This window comes from Neovison vison, chromosome 7 (genome assembly GCF_020171115.1).
Source record: "Neovison vison isolate M4711 chromosome 7, ASM_NN_V1, whole genome shotgun sequence".
Taxonomy (NCBI): domain Eukaryota; kingdom Metazoa; phylum Chordata; class Mammalia; order Carnivora; family Mustelidae; genus Neogale; species Neogale vison.
The window spans coordinates 189,706,204-189,725,700 of NC_058097.1; the positions used below are offsets into that span (position 1 = coordinate 189,706,204).

Consider the following 19,497-nt stretch of genomic DNA (forward strand, 5'->3'; position numbering starts at 1 on the left):
TGCCGTCTGAATCCAGAGCTTCTCAGTACTAACGAGCTTTTCTGACGTGGAGGGAGACCCTGGCGGATTTATTCTGGAGGGGACTCCTCTGCTCGCTTTCCAGTCCTCATTCAGCCTGAGCGGGAAGCAACCGTGGGTCTAGCCTCAGGCCCCGAAAACCAGGAGGGAAGCCCCTGAGCACCCCGTCCTCCTTCAGTCAGAACCCCTGAGGCCGGTCCCCGTGTGGAAAGCACTACAGCGGCCTGTCCTGGGCCCCAGCTCGCGTGCTAAGTGGCGGAAAGCATGAGCGCTCCCTGGCGCCACGGTGCTGGTGGGAGGGAAGTCATGCCCAGAACCTCAGAATGCACAGCAAAGGGACTGTTCCGTCCCCCGGGAGCCGCCTCCTGTTTTGAGGGAGGAGAAGCACGAGTCTGTGCACCCCAGCAAGGCGCTGCTCCTCGGGGGGACCTTCTCCGCTTTCACTGGCTGGCTGGCTAGCCGGTCCCAAGGACACGTGACAGAAAAAGCTGCCCAGGTATGGAGCATCTTGGGAGACCATTCTAGTTAATGCAAACTTTATTTATAAAAGACTCTTAAATTAGTTGTATCATGCCATGCATTCATACAGAATACAGCGACCCTTCCGGGCTACGGGGAGAAGAGCTCACAAACTCCAAGGAAAACTATTAAAGAGTTTCTAAGAGTGAAAAGCTAGGAAAGATCAGGACAACTTTACAAATGAGCAGTTAAAAATAAAAGACAAAGGCTATGGAGACTAGTCGGAGCCGAGAGGAGGGCAGCTGTTTACAAGTCTGTACACTAAACTACGACATGGACAGTCGGCTAGAGGCAGGGCGCGGGCGGAGAAGCAGAGTGTGGACAGAGGCCCGCGCCCCGGCCGCCCCTCCCGGCCCGCACGGGGACGCGTCCTGCCAGTCCGAGCGCCGGGCCCGCCGAGCCCCTGCCACGAGGGGGACGCCGAGTTTAGTGACCTAGAGCTGCGGGGCGCGGGGCGGGGGCAGCTTCACTTGCGACTGCTCTTTATTCTCTCCAGTCTCTTTTTCAAGTCATCAATGTTCGCTGTGGAGGACGAGGACGTGGTCATGGCCCCTGAAGAGTGGGTCTGGTTAGAGTCCAGGTCCGGGTGCTGGTGCTGCTCCCGGGACTCCCGGAGCTGAGAGAGTTTGCTGTGCAGCATGTCTGTGGAAGAGGCGACGGGGGGGACTGCTGGTTTGGAGAGCAGGGAGGTCAGCGGGGGCCGCTCATCTTGCTGCGGAGAGAAGGAGACCCAGGTCAGCCCGCAGCTCGGGAAGAGCGGCCAGGCCCTGCCCCACGCGGAGGGAAGGAGCGCACCTTTGTGTTGTCCAGACCACAACGCTGGCGGAGGATCTTGAGCCTTTCCAGGTAGACAGACGGTCCCACCTCCTCTCCGTTTGTGTTACCTATGGAGGACACCGTGCTTGTGGGAGCGGGCATACACGTGACCTCCGTCTGCGGGGAGATGCCTGCAGAGGAAATGGGGAAAGGACGCCAAATGCACACACGTCCCACTTCCAGACCGCCCCAGTTAATCTGTTGCCACAGGGAATGATTTGGAACAGTTTACACCACTGTAAAGACTGAGATAGCCACAAGAGTCGCATCTGGAGCTGGTGATAAACGGGCTCTGGAATGTGGGAGACAAGCTGAGCGAGAACTTCAAGAAACAATGGAGCAGAGCGGGCCCTCCGCCCGCATCCTGGGACCTGAGGGGGCTGCAACCCATCATCCCGCCGCTGGCATGGGCCAGCCAAAAGCCCAAACTGCTCCCGAGGCTACTGTGCCTGGCTGAAGAACCGCTGGCCTTGAAATTCTGGCCGTAATTAGACTAGGTCTGGACTAGGTGATGCACGGGGGAGTGCTTATTCCAACAGGGGAAGACCGCAGGGAGCTCGAGGCGACAGTGTGTTCAGGGGGCAAAGGCGGAAACACCGATGTCCAGCACACACCCCAAAGAGGGACAGGAACGGGCGCATCTGTCACTCTCAGCATGGAGAACAATATTCTTGCAGGAGAGGGGAAAAACCAGAAAAATCTATCACAGTTCTTAAATTTCTGAGAAGGAACAATCACAAAATGTAGGCATTTAAAACATCCAATTTGGTATCAGAGAACGCTTTATATAAGCCAAAAAGAACAGGTCTTAGGGTAAGTCAAAAAGTAGTACCAAAGGTTACTGTATAGGAAAAAAAGGGATCCTTAACGTAAACATGCAGAGAATGTGCTGACTGGAGGCCAGTGACCGAGGAAGGACGTGAGAGCCACTAGCGAGGGGCGCTGTCCGAACACTGTCCACATGGAGCCACTCCGTAATCAGTGGGGTCACACGCTCAGGCTGCCTGTGTGCTGTGTAGGCCCCGAGCACCATTCTAATGTTGGCTGTCACCAGAAAGGCCTTTGGAAAGTGAAAAAAGGGGTCCCCACTCGATCAAACAAACCATGCTATGTCCGCTTACTGCCTCTGACCTGCCACAGTTTACACTGAACAGTGTAGTGTTCTTTAGGTGCGTTGTTCTGTGTCTGTCTCTGCCCTTGTGGACTTTAAACTCTAGCAGAGGTTTCTGTCGTCTGCTGCCTGGCCCATGGGAGGCACTCAGCAGGTACTGCCGAATGACAGGAGTGAAAGCTCATCCATCCCCATGTCAGGCTGAAACCTTACTCCCTCCACAGTGAAAATGCCTGTGTGTGCAAATTCCTATTTACAGGAGCTAGAGCCAGAGAGAAGACCCTGGAGGTATCAGTTACAGAAAGCAGCTGTCAAGAGCCTTAAAAGAAAGACCCCTGTTCACTGTGCAGAATAGAGCACGCATATCTGTTCCACATTTCCTTTTCTGTGAGTTCCCCGAACCTTCTACTCGTACAATCTCGGATTTGTTTGCCTATAAAACCATGTTTCCTGGGCGCCTGGGTGGCTCAGTTGGTTGGGCGTCTGCCTTCGGCTCAGGTCAGGATCCCGGAGTCCTGGAATCAAGTCCCCCATCAGGCTCCCTGCTCCATGGGGAGTCTGCTTCCCTCTCTGACCTTCTCCTCTCTCATGCTCTCTCTCACGGTCTTGCTCTCAAATAAATAAAATCTTAAAAAACAAAAACAAAACCAAAAAACCATGTTTCCTTTGTGGTTTTCAGGTTCTAGTCATGTTGCCTCTCACTGTGTATCTTGCTGGGCTGAAGCTTCATTTGGGTTCTTCAATTATTTTTGTTTTTAACACCTGAAATTATGCCTCTCCAAGACCTTAAGAGTCTTTTCCTTGAAGTGTGACAAGCAGAATGTCTGCGTATGGACAGCATGCTACATATGGACATCCCATATCTTGATCCAAGGGTTGGGGGTAGGCTCTGAATTTTAAGAAAGGTCTCCCTGAGACAGTGGCTTCTGAACAAAGATCTGAGGGAAGAGAGTGAGCTAGTTTCAAGGCTATCTTGGGCAAGAGCAAGCTACATGTCAGAAATAGCTGGGGCAAAGGCCCCCAGCAGGTGTGGGTCTGGTGCGTTCCAGAACAGCAGGGAGGCTGTGGGGGCTGGGGTGGAACAGGAGTCAGTGTGAGTAGACGAGATGTGTGGCTCTAGAGCTGACAGCGGGCCTTACAACGTCGGGCCCTGTAGATCTCTGTGAGGCCGTCTGCTCTTACTGAGAAAGGGAGGGCCTTTGGACAATGAGAAGTGCTGTTTCGATGCTATGTGTGCGAACGATGATGGGAAGGCCGCACTGGAAGCCGGTCAGCTGGGAGAACAGTGCCAGATACCAGTGAGAGGTGAGCACACTCACACTGGGGCAGGGGCAGAAGGTCCTGGGAAGTGGGTTAGAATTCCGCATGCAGGGTTTGCAGGCAGAACCAAAAGGTTCCCCTCCGACAGAGGGGAGGGCACGACTCAAAGGCTTTGGGTCTAAGCAAACCAGAAGGACCAAGCTGCCATCATCCGAGATGGAGAAGAAAGTTAACGGAGCAGGTTTCGGAGGACTATCTGGAGCTGAGAATGTGACACGCTGAGTCGACCATGTCTACTGGAGACTCACGTGGAGGCATTGCGTAGGATGTATGTGTTGGGATCAGGAAGGTTTGAGCTGAACCCGAGACAACCCTGAACCTCGCTGGCATGTAAATGGAATCTCAAGCGATGAGAATACACGAGTTAAGGGAGTGAGAGTAAGGAGGAAGAGACAGTACGGACTGAAGCCTCGAGAACGCCAAGATGAAGAGTTCAGGGAAAGGAAGAATCAGAGGCCAAGAAGGAAGAGGCCAGGAAAGCCAGGCTCGAGGAGACCAAGAGAGCACGGACACCTGGAGGTGCAGGGAAGAAACGGTTTCAAGGGCAGGGAGCTCTGCCCCTGCTAAACACTGCTGATGGGTCAAGTCAGGTGACCGTGTTGGCCACTGCAGCAGTGTGGACATCACTGGTGACCATCAGGGACTGAGGAGCACAGATATAAATTAAAGCCAATCAAAACCTCTAGTTCCTGAGCTGGAGCTATTCTGAGCTCACGCCTGCAGGCGCCAGACAAACCATACCTGTGGATGCGGGAAGACGGCCTTTGCCCTCCCTCTCCATCTCAATCACCCGGAGGCCTCTCTCCACATAGCTCTGGAAGAACTGGGAGGAATTTTTCAGAAACGGTTCAATGTCAGCATCTGAATACTTCTTCTTATATTCGTATAACTCTGCCAGGCCCTGGTTATCAAAAAAAAGGAAGAGGGGGCGGACGTTAGTCAGTGGCCCGTCCCGTCAAGCAGGCGCCCATTTGGCTCATCCTTCCCCTCTACCTCTTTAGTGTTCTCCTTAGAGCCGATCTTCTTAAAAATCTCAGCCAAGAAGTCATTCACTTTGGCCTTTGATGATTTTTCATCCTGCAATTGGAAGACACAAAGGACTGGCTACACTTGAGTTATTAATTAGGAACCCCCGACTGGATAAGACCCGAGAGTTCTCACAACCCAGACCTTACTGGTATGTTCCTGCGGATAACAGAAGCACCAGTGTGTGCGGCAGAAAACCCCTACTTTCCGGGACACTGAACGCCTCCAGGCGCAGGTTTTCAGCTAAACTTGATGAGGAAGGACCTGGCCCACTGCTTCCTAAGTAGAGCTCGCCGTGCATTTATCCGGCACCCTGTGGTTGTGTGGCGACCACACGGTTCTCTCTCGTTCAGATAAGGAAACTTCCAGGTGGAAATGCTCACAGCACGGCGCTGTAGCAGGAGAGTGAGCCAGTCCCCGCGCCTTCACACTCGACCCTCAGCAAGGCGGGCTCCAGCACTCACGCCTCCGACAAGATCGCCACCCTTAGCCTTCGGGGTCAGGCCGCTTACTATTCGAGACGCTCCCTTCTCTGTCTCCTTCTCGGACTTGCTCCCTGTCTGGTCCATGCTGTGCTTCATCATCCGGCAGAGATGCGCCTCCAGCTCAGACTCGTTCTTGTTGTCGATCATCGTTAGATGGTCTAGGATCTGAGGGAGACGTGCCCGTTCAGATGGCAATGCCATATCCAGAACATTCTCCTCAAGCGCCTTCAGGAGCCAGCTGCTGTGCTCACTTACCTTGGGTCCTTTCAATTTGCATAAAGTGTGGAGCAGCGTCTTTAGGGTCCGTATGGGAAATTCGCTTTTGCATTGCTTCAGTTTCTCTTTGGGAAAGACCTTCATGAAAATGTGTATGTCCAGGAGAATTCTGTCCAGATTAATGCTGTTGATGGTATCAGGCAAGAGTCGAACCATTCTCCAGAGACACTATAGAAAAAAGAAACAAAAAGGAGGAGGAGTGGTGGAAGAATGAAGATAATTCCTGTCACCGCCTGCTCTGAGCTCTGGGGTCACTGTGGAAAGACAGTTAGTGTGTGACGAGCCACCCATGTCATCATTCCCACGCCTCCTTCCCACTCCTCGGAGATGGGCCTTAAACAGTGAGAAGAGGTGGAGAACTGGGCGTGGGATCCGAGAGGAGGACAGTTCACACAGCTTAACCTAATCTAACCCAAGGAAACAAACTCTGTTAGAGTGTAGTAACAGGATTTATGGTGCAGAAATGTTCACTTGGGGTCTTCCATCGAAGAGACCGAATATTACAGGGCTATACATATCTGTTTCCCTGGAAGGTATAAAATTTGTCTCCGCAAACTCACTGCCGTTTGTTTCTAGGACAAACGGTCTCTCCCTTTTCACTGTTTGAGGCCAAGAACTGTTCAGGCCTGAGGTATAAATTGGAGACCAGGTATGTTTTTCAGGTATGCCCTGGTCAATTTTTTATGTCTTTCTTTCTTTTTCTTTTTTTGAAGATTTTATTTGACAGAGAGAGCGAGAGAGGGAACACAAGCAGGGTGAGGAGAGCGAGAGGGAGAAGCAGGCTCTGTGCTGAGCAGGGAGCCTGATGCGGGATTTGATCCCAGGACGCTGGGATGGGATCATGACCCGATCTGAAGGCAGACGCCCAACGACTGGGCCCACCCAGGCGCCCCTGTCTCACTTTCAACTCCCCTTTCCCCAACACTTTAACAAAGTATTGCATCTCTGAAATATAAGAGATCAATTTATTTCCACTTTACCTTCATAACAAGCTCTGAGAATTTGGGAGAACTGGCTGTTGCTAGCAGGCTGTCTTGAAGCAAAACAAGGAGGGCACTAAAAAAAAAAAATCCCAAAATGCTACATTAATAGGTTTCAAACATTCATTCCTATTAAAATCAGTAACTGAAAGACCAAGTGGAAACTGTATCCATCTAATAAACTGAGAACTCGTCAATCAGGACTGTCTCTGATTACCTGGCATTCAGCTGTGAAGACAATAAATGTCAACCCTTTAAGCTTCCTTAGTTACCACCTGATAAATGGTAAAGCTCCTCACTCTACTTTTCATTTTCACTGGTAGCTGAGAGAGAAATGTGCCTGAAATGTACATGAAAGAGGGAGGTAACCAACAAAAACTACAGTCCTGTTCTAGAAAACTCACTCTGCTGGCTGGCTTCCTGAGTTGTTACTCATTTTAATGCTGTCTCAGGTTGGAATACTTTCGGTTCATGAGGAAGAGAAGAGTAATAAATCAACATAACTAGGCAAACCTAAAGTTATAATTGGTCTAGTGACTGGCTTCCAGGGGTAGACTAAAGAGAGGCTGTTCCAGGCTCTAGGGGTGAGATTATAGTTATACCTCAGGATGTTGGTCTGGTCTGACTTCTCCAGCACCTTCACCACCAAGAGGTTCACAGAGCGGATCACTTGCTGTCCTTCCTCTAGATCTTCAATTCGAGAGTCCAGCATTAAGGTGATGAGGCCGTGCATCAGGTCTTTCAGGACGCCGGTGGAGGCCTCCCGGGCGAGGCTCTCGATCTGAAACAGCTATGCAATCATACTTCCATTAGAGGTACGAAACCCAGTGTTATACAGCAAGGAAGACAAATATGGGTGGCATGTTCTAGTAAACAATTTTACTGTATTAAAAAAATTCGAGTATTAGGGGAAAAAAAAAAATCACCAGACTCCCTCAAACCTCCAGAAATAGCCAAAATTAACCAGACTGCCTTCTTTCATGTTACAGAAGTACTTTTAGGGTGAGCAGTTTTTTGTGAAATGCAGCCAGGGCCTACCATGCCTGATGAAGACACAGCAGGAAGCGGAATTCTAGGTAATACGTATCCCAACAATAAGGCCAACTGCCCTATCACCCGACATCCGATGAAACTAGTCAGTAGATTAAGTAAAACCCACAGGTGACACAGGGCTCACTGGAACTACGCTGACTCATGCTCTAGAGCCCAGGCAGGATGAGACACTGAAGGGAAGCTCACATTCTACAGAGGCGGCCTTACCGAAATCATGTTGCCGATGATACAGCTATACAGCTTGATGATCTCATCTTTCTCCAGTTTCTCATCTGCCATATGTGTGTTGTAGATGAGTCTTAGTTGCATGAACGTGGCTATCAGAAACTGATCAATATGGCCAGACATAGCTTCAGCTTTGTCTTCCTGTCTTAGGACCTCATCGATCTGGTAACAAAAACCCCAAGATATAGTCACCAAGCATTATACTTCTAAGTAGCAGGAAAATGCTACAAGGATATATCTGTAATATTTATTTGCAAAGCACTTATAATTATCTTAGCTTGAAAAAAATCCAGTCACTTTACATAGTCCTTAGGGATTCAAACATTCAACACTTTTACTGAGCAAGATACTGTTAGAATTAGTCACAGATCCTTTTTGAAAAGATTCACTATCTAGAAGATCAGGGAATCTGTATGTTTGTTTGTTTATTTATTTATTTGACAGACAGAGATCACAAGTAGGCAGAGAGGCAGGCAGAGAGAGAGGAAGGGAAGCAGGCTCCCCACTGAGCAGAGAGCCCGATGTGGGGCTCGATCCCAGGACCCTGAGATCATGATCTGAGCCGAAGGCAGAGGCTTTAACCCACTGAGCCACCCAGACGCCCCGGGAATCTGTATGTTTAAAACCATTATATCTCATTTGATCACCCAACAGTTCTGAGTAGTAGTAAGGTAAGTAAGATTTCCATTTATCAGATGAGTAAAGTGAGACTCAAAAAGATCAGACTACTTAGTCCAAATTCAAAACTCAGGTTTCCCACATCCTGATCTGGTGTTCTTTTTGGTTCGGAGCACTGGCTGTCACTAATGGTAAAATGTACTACTATGGGAAAACATGTATTTCCTATCCACTACTGTGAAAAGATCTGCGTTATTTATGTAATCATAAAAATATGATTGTCCCCTGTGTAATAGGACAAGCATGCCAATCTTCAATGACCGTCCTCTCATGCAGGGCTATCCTGTTACACAATTCCACGGAGCACCATTTACAAAGACTGCAGTGTGAACAGTGCCCCCTGGTGTTCTAGAAGCTCGTGGTCCTACTTTCATTTAGATTTATGCAGTTAGATACCCCATACACACAAACAATTTTATATAAACGAGGCTCCTTAACAATGCTGTTTCAACACAGACACCATACAAAAACACTCTCTTTTTTTTTCAGGGGGAAGCTTACTCTTTTTCCTACGATAATTAACAGTAACGCCTGGTCAACATCTTTCACATTCACAGAAGCATGACCATACATGCACACATAAATGGGATCAAGGTTTAGGGTGCTGCTTATGAGGATTATAGTCCATACACAAATCTGCATCTGGCTTTTCTAGTTCAACAGAAAATTATGAAAATCCCCAAAGGCCACAAGAACAGCTCTAGTTTAAAAAAAAAAAAAAAAAAAAGCTCTATTTTTAAAGGCTGCTTAACATTCCACATATGCATGTAGCAAAATTTACTCAATCATTCTCTTACTGATAAACATTCAGTATGTTTCCAGTTTGGTTATTTTGTTTCCTATAGATAATGTTACAATTAACGTGTCTGTGTATATATAGTATCCTAACTTACTTGTGTTTTTATTTCTAACTTCTGAATCTGAAGAATACAACATTTTAAATGGCATATAGATATTACTGTATTGTTTTCTTTAAAAAAGGCACTAACATTTAATTCACATTTCTACATTTAATGTAGGAGTACTGTTTTCCTAGAATTTTGATCAGGTGTGTATTTTCTTTTTATTTTTTGTCACTCTGATGGCAAAAAATGCTATCTTATTATTGTTAATTTGCATTTTGCGCCAGAGGAGGGCCTGGACCTCTTTTCACGTGTTTACTGGCTTGGCTGTTTGGAATCTTCTGTAATTGGCTTATTTACAACCTTTGGTAATTTTTCTGTTGAGTTCCTCATGTAGCTATTAAGCCTTTATTAGTCATATGGGTTGCAAATATATCCCACAAGATACCACTTATTTATTGACAGTATATGGTAAATTTCTCTAGATTAAAATCTTTAAATTTTATATGATCAAATGTCTTGCTCTGTTCTGGGTTTCCTGACCTTTTTTTTTTTTTTTTTTTAAGATTTTATTTATTTGACAGAGAGAGATCACAAGTAGGCAGAGAGGCAGGCAGAGAGAGAGAGGAGGAAGCAGGCTCCCCGCTGAGCAGAGCACCCGATGCGGGACTCGATCCCACAACCTTGACATCATGACCTGAGACGAAGGCAGAGGCTTAACCCACTGAGCCACCCAGGTGCCCCGTTTCCTGACTTTTTAATGGTCTCCCCAAATCTCCTGGTTATTTAAAAAACCTTAGGGAGAGATCAATTGTTTCAAATTTCCACAGGGTTACATGTCTAATTTTTTTTTCAGTCGCTTCTTTATTTATGGTTGGCTCCCTTCTCATTCCTGACACTTATATTTTTGGTCTCTAATCAGGCTAGTAAGGAATTAATTTTGTTTCATAGGAAACAAATTTAGATTTATTATTTTAAAAATCCATCTCAAGAATTGTAGTTTATCTCCTACTTTTAAATTAAGTTCCTTTATTTAAGCCTTTCTTCAATAATAAATGCATTTCAGGCAATATATTTTTCTGAGTTCAGTAGTTTCAGTAGTTTTAGAGAGAACTGCTTTCCTATTCACTATTAAGAGTTTTGGGGTGGGGCACCTGGATGGCTCAGTCTTGTTTCTGACTCTTCATTTTGGCTAAGGCCACGACCTCAGGATTGTGAGATGTAGCCCTGCCTTGGGCTCTACGCTCAGCAGGGAGCCTGCTTGGGATTCTTTCCCTCTGCTCCCTACCCCCACTCTTACTCTTTCTCTCTCAAGAAATAAATAAACAGAATTGTTAAAGAGTTTTTTGTTTTTTTTTTTTGATTGATGGGTCAGGAGGGTGTCTCATTCTTTTCTAAGTAGTCAATATTTCTTGTGACATTATTTATTAAAAATTTTGTTGGGTTACCAGTAAAGAATTTGGTAAGTGTATCTTTTACTATAGCAGGTGTTAAGATACAAAAAATATAGATATTTTAAGAGACTGTAAAATTCTCCCTACATATATATTAATTAAATCTAGCTTACTGTTAACTAATTTTTTAAAAAAGATTTATTTATTTCAGAAAGAGAAAGCACCCCAGTGCGGGGGGGCAGAGGGAGAGGGACAGCAGACTACCACTGAGCAGGGAATCTGATGTGGGGCTCCATCCCAGGACCCTGAGATCATGACCTGAGCTAAAAATCCAGAGTCAGACACTTAACCAACTGACTGACCCAGGTGCCCCACTAATATATATATCTATTTTTTATTAAGGTTCAACTTTAATATGATACAACATACAAATCGTAAGAATACAACTTAATGAAATTCTATGCCTGTGTATCTGTACATCGTCCCCTGTTGATGAGCTATAGGAATCTGTAGGACATGAAAAGCTCTTTCCCTGCCCCTCCAAGCCCGTACCTTGCCTCCCACCAGAGGTTACTATTCTTTCTGGGTTTGTTTTTAAAAACCACTATTCTGACCTCTAAACTGGCAAGAATTATTTAATTTCCACGTCTTTATATTTCACCTACCGCATCTGTCCCAATTGTCTTAATCTGTGACTTGTCTTGTCTTTTCTTTTTTTTTAGAGTAGACGTCATAGCCAACACAGGGCTTGAACTCACCACCCTTAGATTAAGAGTCCCATGTTCCACCGACAGCCAGCCAGGCACCCTGCTTGTCTCTTCATTTTGTTATAAATAGGAGCATCTAGTGATAACCCAAGTTCTTAGAAAATTTAATGTAGTAAAAGGTTTTTCCTTTTCTTTTATGTTTCGTGTGTAGTTGTTTATTTTTTTAAAGATTTTATTCATTTATTTGACAGAGACAGACACGAGAGAGGGAACACAGCAGGGGGCTTGGCAAAGGGAGAAGCAAGCTTCCCGCTGAGCAGGGAGCCCGATGCGGGGCTCAATCCCAGGACCCTGGGATCATGACCTGTGATAAAGGCAGATGCTTAATGACTGAGCCACCCAGGTGCACCTGTGTCTAGTTTAAAAAGAAATCCTCACATCACGTGAAGTAAAAAATGTACTCCTATTCACAACTACATCTTTAATCCATCTGAAACATACTTTGGTATAGGAAATAGCAATCTGTTGTTCCTACAGAAAATAATTAGTCCTAGCACCATTTACTGATTAATGTAGCTTTACCAAGAGATTTTTTAAGGTCTTTTCTGTGTTCACTTTCCTATAGCTGTAAGTCTATTTCTGGCCTCTTTGCTCCATCTTCATGGTTGATCTGCTTGTCCAGGCCAATACTATACTATTAACTACAGGGGCTCTGTAGTCACAGCTGATGCCTGGGGACATAAGCCATTTCCACTGTGTTCTCATCTTTAAAGTCTTAAAAAAACTGACTACTATTTGCAAGCCCATTGATCTCCCATATAAATTTTAAAAGAATTTGTTTCCTGTAGTTTCTGACTACAGGAAAACTGTTGAGATTTTGATTAGAGTGGCTCTGATTATATAGGTTACTTTGAGGAGAACTGGCAATTGATAAACCCAAAATCTTGTGAACACAGTACACTTCCATTTATTTGGAAATTCTCTAATGTAATTCAATTTTCTTTGTAAAATGCTTGATTTATTCCTATTTAAACATTTTTGTTACTGAGGGTTTTACTTTTATCTTAATTTTCTTGTAACAGTAAAAATACATATAAATCTTACATTTTAACCATTTTGAAGTATATAATGCAATAGCATTAAGTACCTTCACAGTGTTACGTAACCATCACTACTATTTCTAGAACTCTGTTGTCATCCTAAACAGATTCCATACCCATTAAATAATAAGTCCCCCTTCCCCTGCCCCCTAGTTCTGGTAACCTCTCTACTTTCCATGGATCTGCCTCTTCTAGATACCTCATGTATGTGGAATCACACAGTATTTGTCCCTTCGTGCCTGACTTATCGTACGCAGCATGTTTCCAAGGTTCACCCATGTTACTGCATACATCAGAATTTAATTCATCTTTATGGCTGAATACTACTGCACTGTACCTATGCACCACATTTTGTTTATTCATCTGTTGTTTTCCACCTTTTGTCTGCTGTGAATGATGCTGCTATGAACACCGCGGCCCAACTATCTGTTTGGGTCCCCGCTTTCTAGGAGTGAAACTGTTGGATCTTATTGTAATTCTGTGTTTAACCGTGACAGGAAATGCCGGGCTGTTCTCCACAGCGGTTGCACTGTTTTATGTCCTCACCAGCAACGCACACAAGTCCCCATTTCTCCACCTCCTTGTAGCAACAGTTACTGTTTCCCATTTGCAGAAAAAAATCCTAATGGGTGTGAAGTGGTATCTCACTGTGGTTTTGATCTATATTTCCTTAATGACTAAGAATGGAAACCCTAACCCTAACCCTAACCCTAACCCTAAGAATGAATCTTTTCTTTTTTTAAAAGATTTTATTTATTTGACAGAGATCACAAGTAGGCAGAGAGGCAGGCAGAGAAAGAGGAAGGGAAGCAGGCTCCCCACTGAGCAGAGAGTCCCATGTGGGGCTCAATCCCAGGACCCCGGGATCATGACCTGAGTCGAAGGCAGAGGCTTTAACCCACTGAGCTACCCAGGTGCCCCTCTACTCTTTGCTTTAGAGCCTGATCCAATAGACTCCTGTTGCTTGTAATAGTTTTCCTTGAGATTTTTCTGGAAGCAAAATGCCTCCTGTGGTTGCAGTTTTGGCTGTACTTCTTTCAACTAAAATTCAGTCAAAGAAGAGAAGAAACGTTTTAAACACCTGTGTGCCATGACTCATATTCTGCTCTCGAGCTGCTACTGACACAAGGAGACCCCCCCACAACACATTTTCTTCCAAGAGTTTATAGCTTTAGCTATGACATTAATGTCTTTGATCCATTTTGAATTAGTTTTTGTATATAGCGTTAAGAGTCTAACTTCACTCTTTTGCGTGTGGATATCCATTTTCCCAGCATCATTTGTTGAGAAGACTGTCCTTTCCCCACTGAATGGTCTTGTCACCCCTGTCATCCAGACCATTAATTTGGTTTCTGCAGTTACCATCCTCTCCCTTCAGACCATCTACTCAATTTTAAAATTCTAAAACCATGTTGTTTTGGTTTTTTTTTTTGCCCGAATCTTTATACGTAATAATAAATCCTCTTTAAGAACTCTTCCCACACCCTGCTCCCCTCCGCTGCGGTCATCTTGTCCCCTCCAGCAGTTTCACGGTGTTAGGAGATTCCCATTCTGGTTATTTTGTTTTATTCTTCTTTCCAGTTACTGCGTCTCTTATGGTATGGTTCATTATTATTCTTTATCTAGGCAGGATTCACTCTTGGGTCTGCCTTTTGGAAATACTCAATTGTGGCAGTCTGAAATGGGAGAGAGCAATTTCTGCTCTTCTAAGTTAGTGCTATGCCAGCTGGCAACCTATCAGTCACGTGACCCAACACCAAGGGCAAGCACTTCTGCTCTTCTGTCTCTGAGGTACAAAAGCTAGAGACTTCCCAGTCTCAGACAGTGAATTCAGCCTTTTTGTTCAGCAACCTGTAGTTCCCTGGGGGCCAGGGAGAACACCAGGTCCTTCTATTAACACTCATACAAACCACCGTTGTCCTTTCTTTAGGGGATCTTCTGGTCTCCCTGGATGAAGAGAGATCTCTTTCCAGGATTTTGGGTGTTGCGATCTTCCTCCCTGGCTCTGCACTACTGAACTTCAGGTTTTCCTGAAGGTGTCTATGCGGTAAAGGCTTCCACTTGTAGTAGACGGAGCCTGACACTTGTACAGACTTCAGATGCCACCTACCAGACCCAGCAGCTCCTCTGATCAGAAATGGCAGGTGGGTTCGGATTGAAGTTGATCAGAGAAGGCAACAGGAATGCAAGTATTCAAGTCACTATTTCCTAGAATCCCCTCCAATGTCGAAATTGTTAATAGGAGACTATTTGTCAAACAAAAGCAAAAATGTTGCGCTGAGATTCCCAAATTCTTTCATTTATAACCATCTGTCTTGATGGGAGATAGCCAACAGGCTGCTCAAGCTTAACACAGCAAAGATACAGCTCTTAACATCCAACTTCTCAAGACTGTTCTTCCTCCAGCTTCCCTCATCTCAGCACCGCCATCCCTCCACCCAGCTGCTCCAGCCAAAGACCGAGGGGTTCTTCTTGATTCTTTTCCTACCTTACTTTTCACATCTCAACTGTCTCCAAGTCTTATGGACGCTACCTATCGAAGATGACCTGGAACCACCTGCTTTTCTTCCTCCCCACTGTGATAATCCTGGTGCAGGTGATACTATCTTTCATAGGAATTTAAGTCAGAGCTTCTTAATAGATATGGTCTTGTGAGAATGGCTAGAGAGACACTTTCCCCAGTAAAAATAAAGTTCAAACATTATAGAAATGTTGGATGTACTGTAAAAGAACTTCTAAAACCCCGAATCAGCTGAGAGTAAGTTGTCAGTCTGGTGCTCCACACCCATCTCACACTTCACTGTGGATTTCTTTGTCACAATGACATCCTCCTACATACTCAGGAGGCAACACTGAAAATCAGGAAATTAGTATTAGCGAGATCACACCTAGTCCTCCAGCCCCGTTCCACTTTCTCCAATTGTCCTGATCACGTTCTTCATAGCTAAAGGCCAGTCTAGAATCTAGACCAATCCTCAGTCTTTCCTTGACCTTCTTGACCTTGACATTTGTAACCTTCTTGACCTTGACATCCCTCAGTTTGCATTTGTTTGAGGTTTCTTCAAGCTTAGATGACATTAGGAATGTCAGCAAAGTGATGCTGAATTCTCACTGACTCCTACAAGGTGACACAAGATTTCATCTTGTCCTATTACTGATGGTCACTGTGACACTTCAAGCTGCTGTCTAAGCTTCTGTACTATCAAATTACTCCAAGTATTTTGTATTTCTTGGTTACTTTTTGTATCTCAGTCCTCTATATTTTGTGGGGAGGTACTATGAAACTAAATATCTCATTTCGCTTTATATTTTTAATTTACAAGTGCCTGAACGTGGGGTTTCCTATTTTGTTAAATTTTATTCAATTCATTGGGTTATATATCATTACTATCATTATTGATTTTGATGCTAAACCTATCCTCTGTGCAAACAGAAGGAGTCTGTTTCAGATGGCCACTGGGTCCTTCTGATATGTCTCTATCATTCTTTGAACCTCTCCTCACTGTCAGGTACAATATTCCAGGATTATTTTGTACATTTCTTTTTCTTTTTTTTAAAGATTTTATTTATTTATTTGACACAGAGAGAGAGATCACAAGTAGACAGAGAGGCAGGCAGGGTTGGGGGGGGAACAGGCTTCCAATGCAGGGCCCAATCCCAGCACCCTGAGATCATGACCTGAGCCGAAGGCAGAGGCTTAACCCACTGAGCCACCCAGGCGCCCTCTTGTACTTTTTCTAATCCAGCCCTAGAATCTACTCTTCTTCAAGGAGCCCTCATTCCCTTTTAGTGGAAGATGGTATTTAGAAGCTAAGATTTAATGTGCCCGGCTAGCTCAGTTGGTAGAGCATGAGACTCTTAGAAGCCGAGATTTGGGGGTGCTTGTTGCTGTTGGGGTACTGCTGTTCTCAGGTCCTCTCAATGAAAAGAACTAGGAAATATATGTATATTATATACACACATGTATATTTGTAACATACATTTATACCACATATATACATCCATTTATATTGATATTTCTACCTCTCTGTATTGAAAATCATACTGACACATCTAATCTAATTCTGGTCCAATAATAGAATTTATTCTATTTTGCTTTCCTTTCGTATTTGTAGCACTCTTTTCTGAAAGTAAGAAACATGGCTTCAGGGGTGCCTGGGTGACTCAGTGTGTTAAAGGTCTACCTTTGGCCCAAGTCATAATCCGGGGAGCCTGGGATCGATCCCTGAGTTGGGTTCCCTGCTTGGTGGTGAGTCTGCTTCTCGCTCTCCCTCTTTCTCTGCCCCTGCTTATGTTTCTCTCTCTCTCAAATAAATAAATAAAATCTTAAAAAAACAAAACAAAAAAAAAAAAAAACCCTAAACAGAAAAAAAGAAACGTGGCTTCTATTTTCCTTATGTATCTTTGACCAATCCCCTTCCCATCTCTGCCCCCAGTCTTTCCCCACGTAGATGCCTACTTCTCCTGGTTCAGCTCTGGATTCCCCATTCTGAGCTGCCTGCATGCTGCCCCGCCCCCTCCACCCCACGTGGCTATCCTTCTCCCCTTGCAGGGGATCCTACCATCACACCACAGTGGCTACCTGCACAACATGCTTTTCATCCTGCTTGGGCTCTGACTCCTGACTCTGCACCACCCCCCACCAAATGACACCATCCTCACAACACTGGGGCTCTGAGAACCTTCCAATGGGCTGTGATGGTTCCCCACGCCCACCACCTTGCCACAAGGTGGATGCCTACCTTACTCCACCAACTTACTGGTTTTGGGACTAGATTCTTAGGGAAGGGAAGCAGAAGAGAATGATTTGTAAAACAAAACAAAACAAAACAAAACAAAACAAAACATGTAGCTTCTTTGCTCAAAATTCTCTAATGGTTTTCCAACACACTTAAAATCCAAACAACCTACCCTCGGGCTTTAAAGGCCTACAGGATATGATCTCTGTCTATCTCTTAAATCTCCTTTTGTACCATTCTCCCCCTTGCTCATTCTGCTCTGGGCACGTGGGCCTTGAATCTTCAAGCTCACTCCTACCTAACAGCCGTTTTACTAGCTGGTCCCTCTGCCTGCATCCCTGACCACCAACAGAATAACTACTCGGCTCCTCTCTCTGATCACCCCATTTGAGTTCTATTTATACATTAGTTGCTCTTATCTGATATTTTCTTGTTTACCTGTTTTTCTCTATCTGCTAAAACCTAATTAAGTTCCATGAGATTTGATCCCTACTTACTCAGTGCTGTATCTCTAGCCTCTGGTGAAGGAATGCAAGTGTAAAAAGCAAGGATCTAGGAGAGCCACCTCCTGGGAGGCAAGTGATGACACTGAGTGGTCCCTGTGCACTTTCTCATCAGTGCAGTGCTGAACCTGCCTCCTTTAACTCTGACCCGTACGCAGCTACCACTTGTACAGCCTCAGCCACTGCGATTACTGTCCTGGGTCATACCCCCATTACCTGTGTCAGAGCTTGGATGCTCGTGTTGATATCACCACTGGCTACTTGGGAGATAATAAAATTGATTGTGGACGCTGTATTGCTGTGCATGTCATCGAAGTGTGGAGAAACAGCTCGGATTCTAGAGAGCAGAGCAAAGGGAAAAAAAAAAATCAGTCTTTGGTACAAGACATCCCAAGTGAGCTGGAATTATGCAGTTCTCCACTAGCTCCAGGTCTGAGTCAAGAACTGTCACCAGTCATACATAATCAGTTCTAAAAAGTTCTGACTGCACAGAATACTCCTTCCACGTATGCACCCTCATGATCGTGCAATGCTGACACTTAACTGAAAGAGATGAACTTACTTGGGTTCAGGAATAAGGACCGGTTCAAAAATGTCATCCAGTTTGTGCTGAACAAGCTCTGGCATTTCACATCGGACTGTACCATTGTCATTCTCAATCTCGTCTAGATCCAGCTGGAATTCTCGGCGCACCATCTGGGCTGCCTCAGGATGCCCACTCATGCTTCGGGCTTGGCTAAGGGAAGCAAAAGAAGGCTCCTGAACTAAAGAGACTTCTGAACCAAGAACAAGAGTCACACTGCCAGCTGCCCCAAAGCTTCAAGACAGATGTTCAACTTCTGGTTTCAGCCCCCCTGAATGATTTAAGTCCTCGAGCCAAATCTAAATTTGGCCTTCAATGGGGAACAACTCCAGTTCCTGAATACTCTCAGAGTAGATCATTTTACGGTAATAAATTTATAGAATCATATTTACAGTATTTATGATTGTATTTATACTACCTTCCAGATTGTTAAGTGTTCTCTCTAGTTCATCAAAGCCAACAAACCTTGTACTGATATTCCAAATGGGGCAGAAAACAATGTAATATATTGACTCAAAGCTCTCTACTTGGACAAAAATTTAAGAAAAATTTACTCTGACTGGTTCTTTTCTGCCAAATTAACCAGTGTTTTAAGTTTTTCTAATCATAAGCATTCTTCCAAACACTAGTTTCGTACATTTTAGATGTTGAGGGTCAGTCACCTCTTTTTAGGAATAGAAACACTCACTCTTGACAGGTCAGGGCCAGCATTACATCCACACAATAAATATTTAAAGTTTCCAAATTTAAACTGGTTAACGTTAGATATTGGACATAGCTCAAAATAGAGCTGTCTTGCTCAGAAGGTAGTATTTCGAGTCCCTATACCAATTCTGAGTTGCATGCATTTTACTTATTAGCTTTATCTGAAGACTAGGAACCTGAGCATAGCCAGGTATCACACAAGGACAAAGGTGAACCAGTAATTTCACTACATGACATTGAGTTGCCCCCTCTGCTAGCCAGTGGACTTCTGGGGAAGGCTTGGTTTATGGGATACTGATGGATACCCTCTAACCTGTTTAGAGTCATAAACTCTAAACCAATCACCCTCCAGAGGGGATGAATCCAAGTCAGAAGTTAGAAAGATATAAGAGCCCTGCTAATGAGAAATTAGCAGGC

General features: G+C 44.9%; 1 protein-coding gene across 3 annotated transcripts in view; it reads right to left on the bottom strand.

Moving 5' to 3' along the window:
* Window positions 1-537: 537 nt before the first annotated feature.
* Window positions 538-19,497, bottom strand: part of CKAP5 (cytoskeleton associated protein 5) — a 107,828-nt gene continuing 88,868 nt past the window's right edge. For all 3 annotated transcript variants that reach the window (XM_044259207.1, XM_044259208.1, XM_044259206.1), the window contains exons 34-44: window positions 18,355-18,528; window positions 18,009-18,129; window positions 7,812-7,991; window positions 7,154-7,341; window positions 6,552-6,627; window positions 5,551-5,739; window positions 5,323-5,460; window positions 4,778-4,861; window positions 4,526-4,685; window positions 1,333-1,484; window positions 538-1,249 (exon numbers count right to left, since the gene is read on the bottom strand). In XM_044259207.1, the coding sequence (XP_044115142.1) occupies window positions 1,004-1,249; window positions 1,333-1,484; window positions 4,526-4,685; window positions 4,778-4,861; window positions 5,323-5,460; window positions 5,551-5,739; window positions 6,552-6,627; window positions 7,154-7,341; window positions 7,812-7,991; window positions 18,009-18,129; window positions 18,355-18,528 (1,708 nt within the window). In that variant the 3' untranslated portion in view covers window positions 538-1,003. The remainder of the gene's footprint in view (window positions 1,250-1,332; window positions 1,485-4,525; window positions 4,686-4,777; window positions 4,862-5,322; window positions 5,461-5,550; window positions 5,740-6,551; window positions 6,628-7,153; window positions 7,342-7,811; window positions 7,992-18,008; window positions 18,130-18,354; window positions 18,529-19,497) is intronic.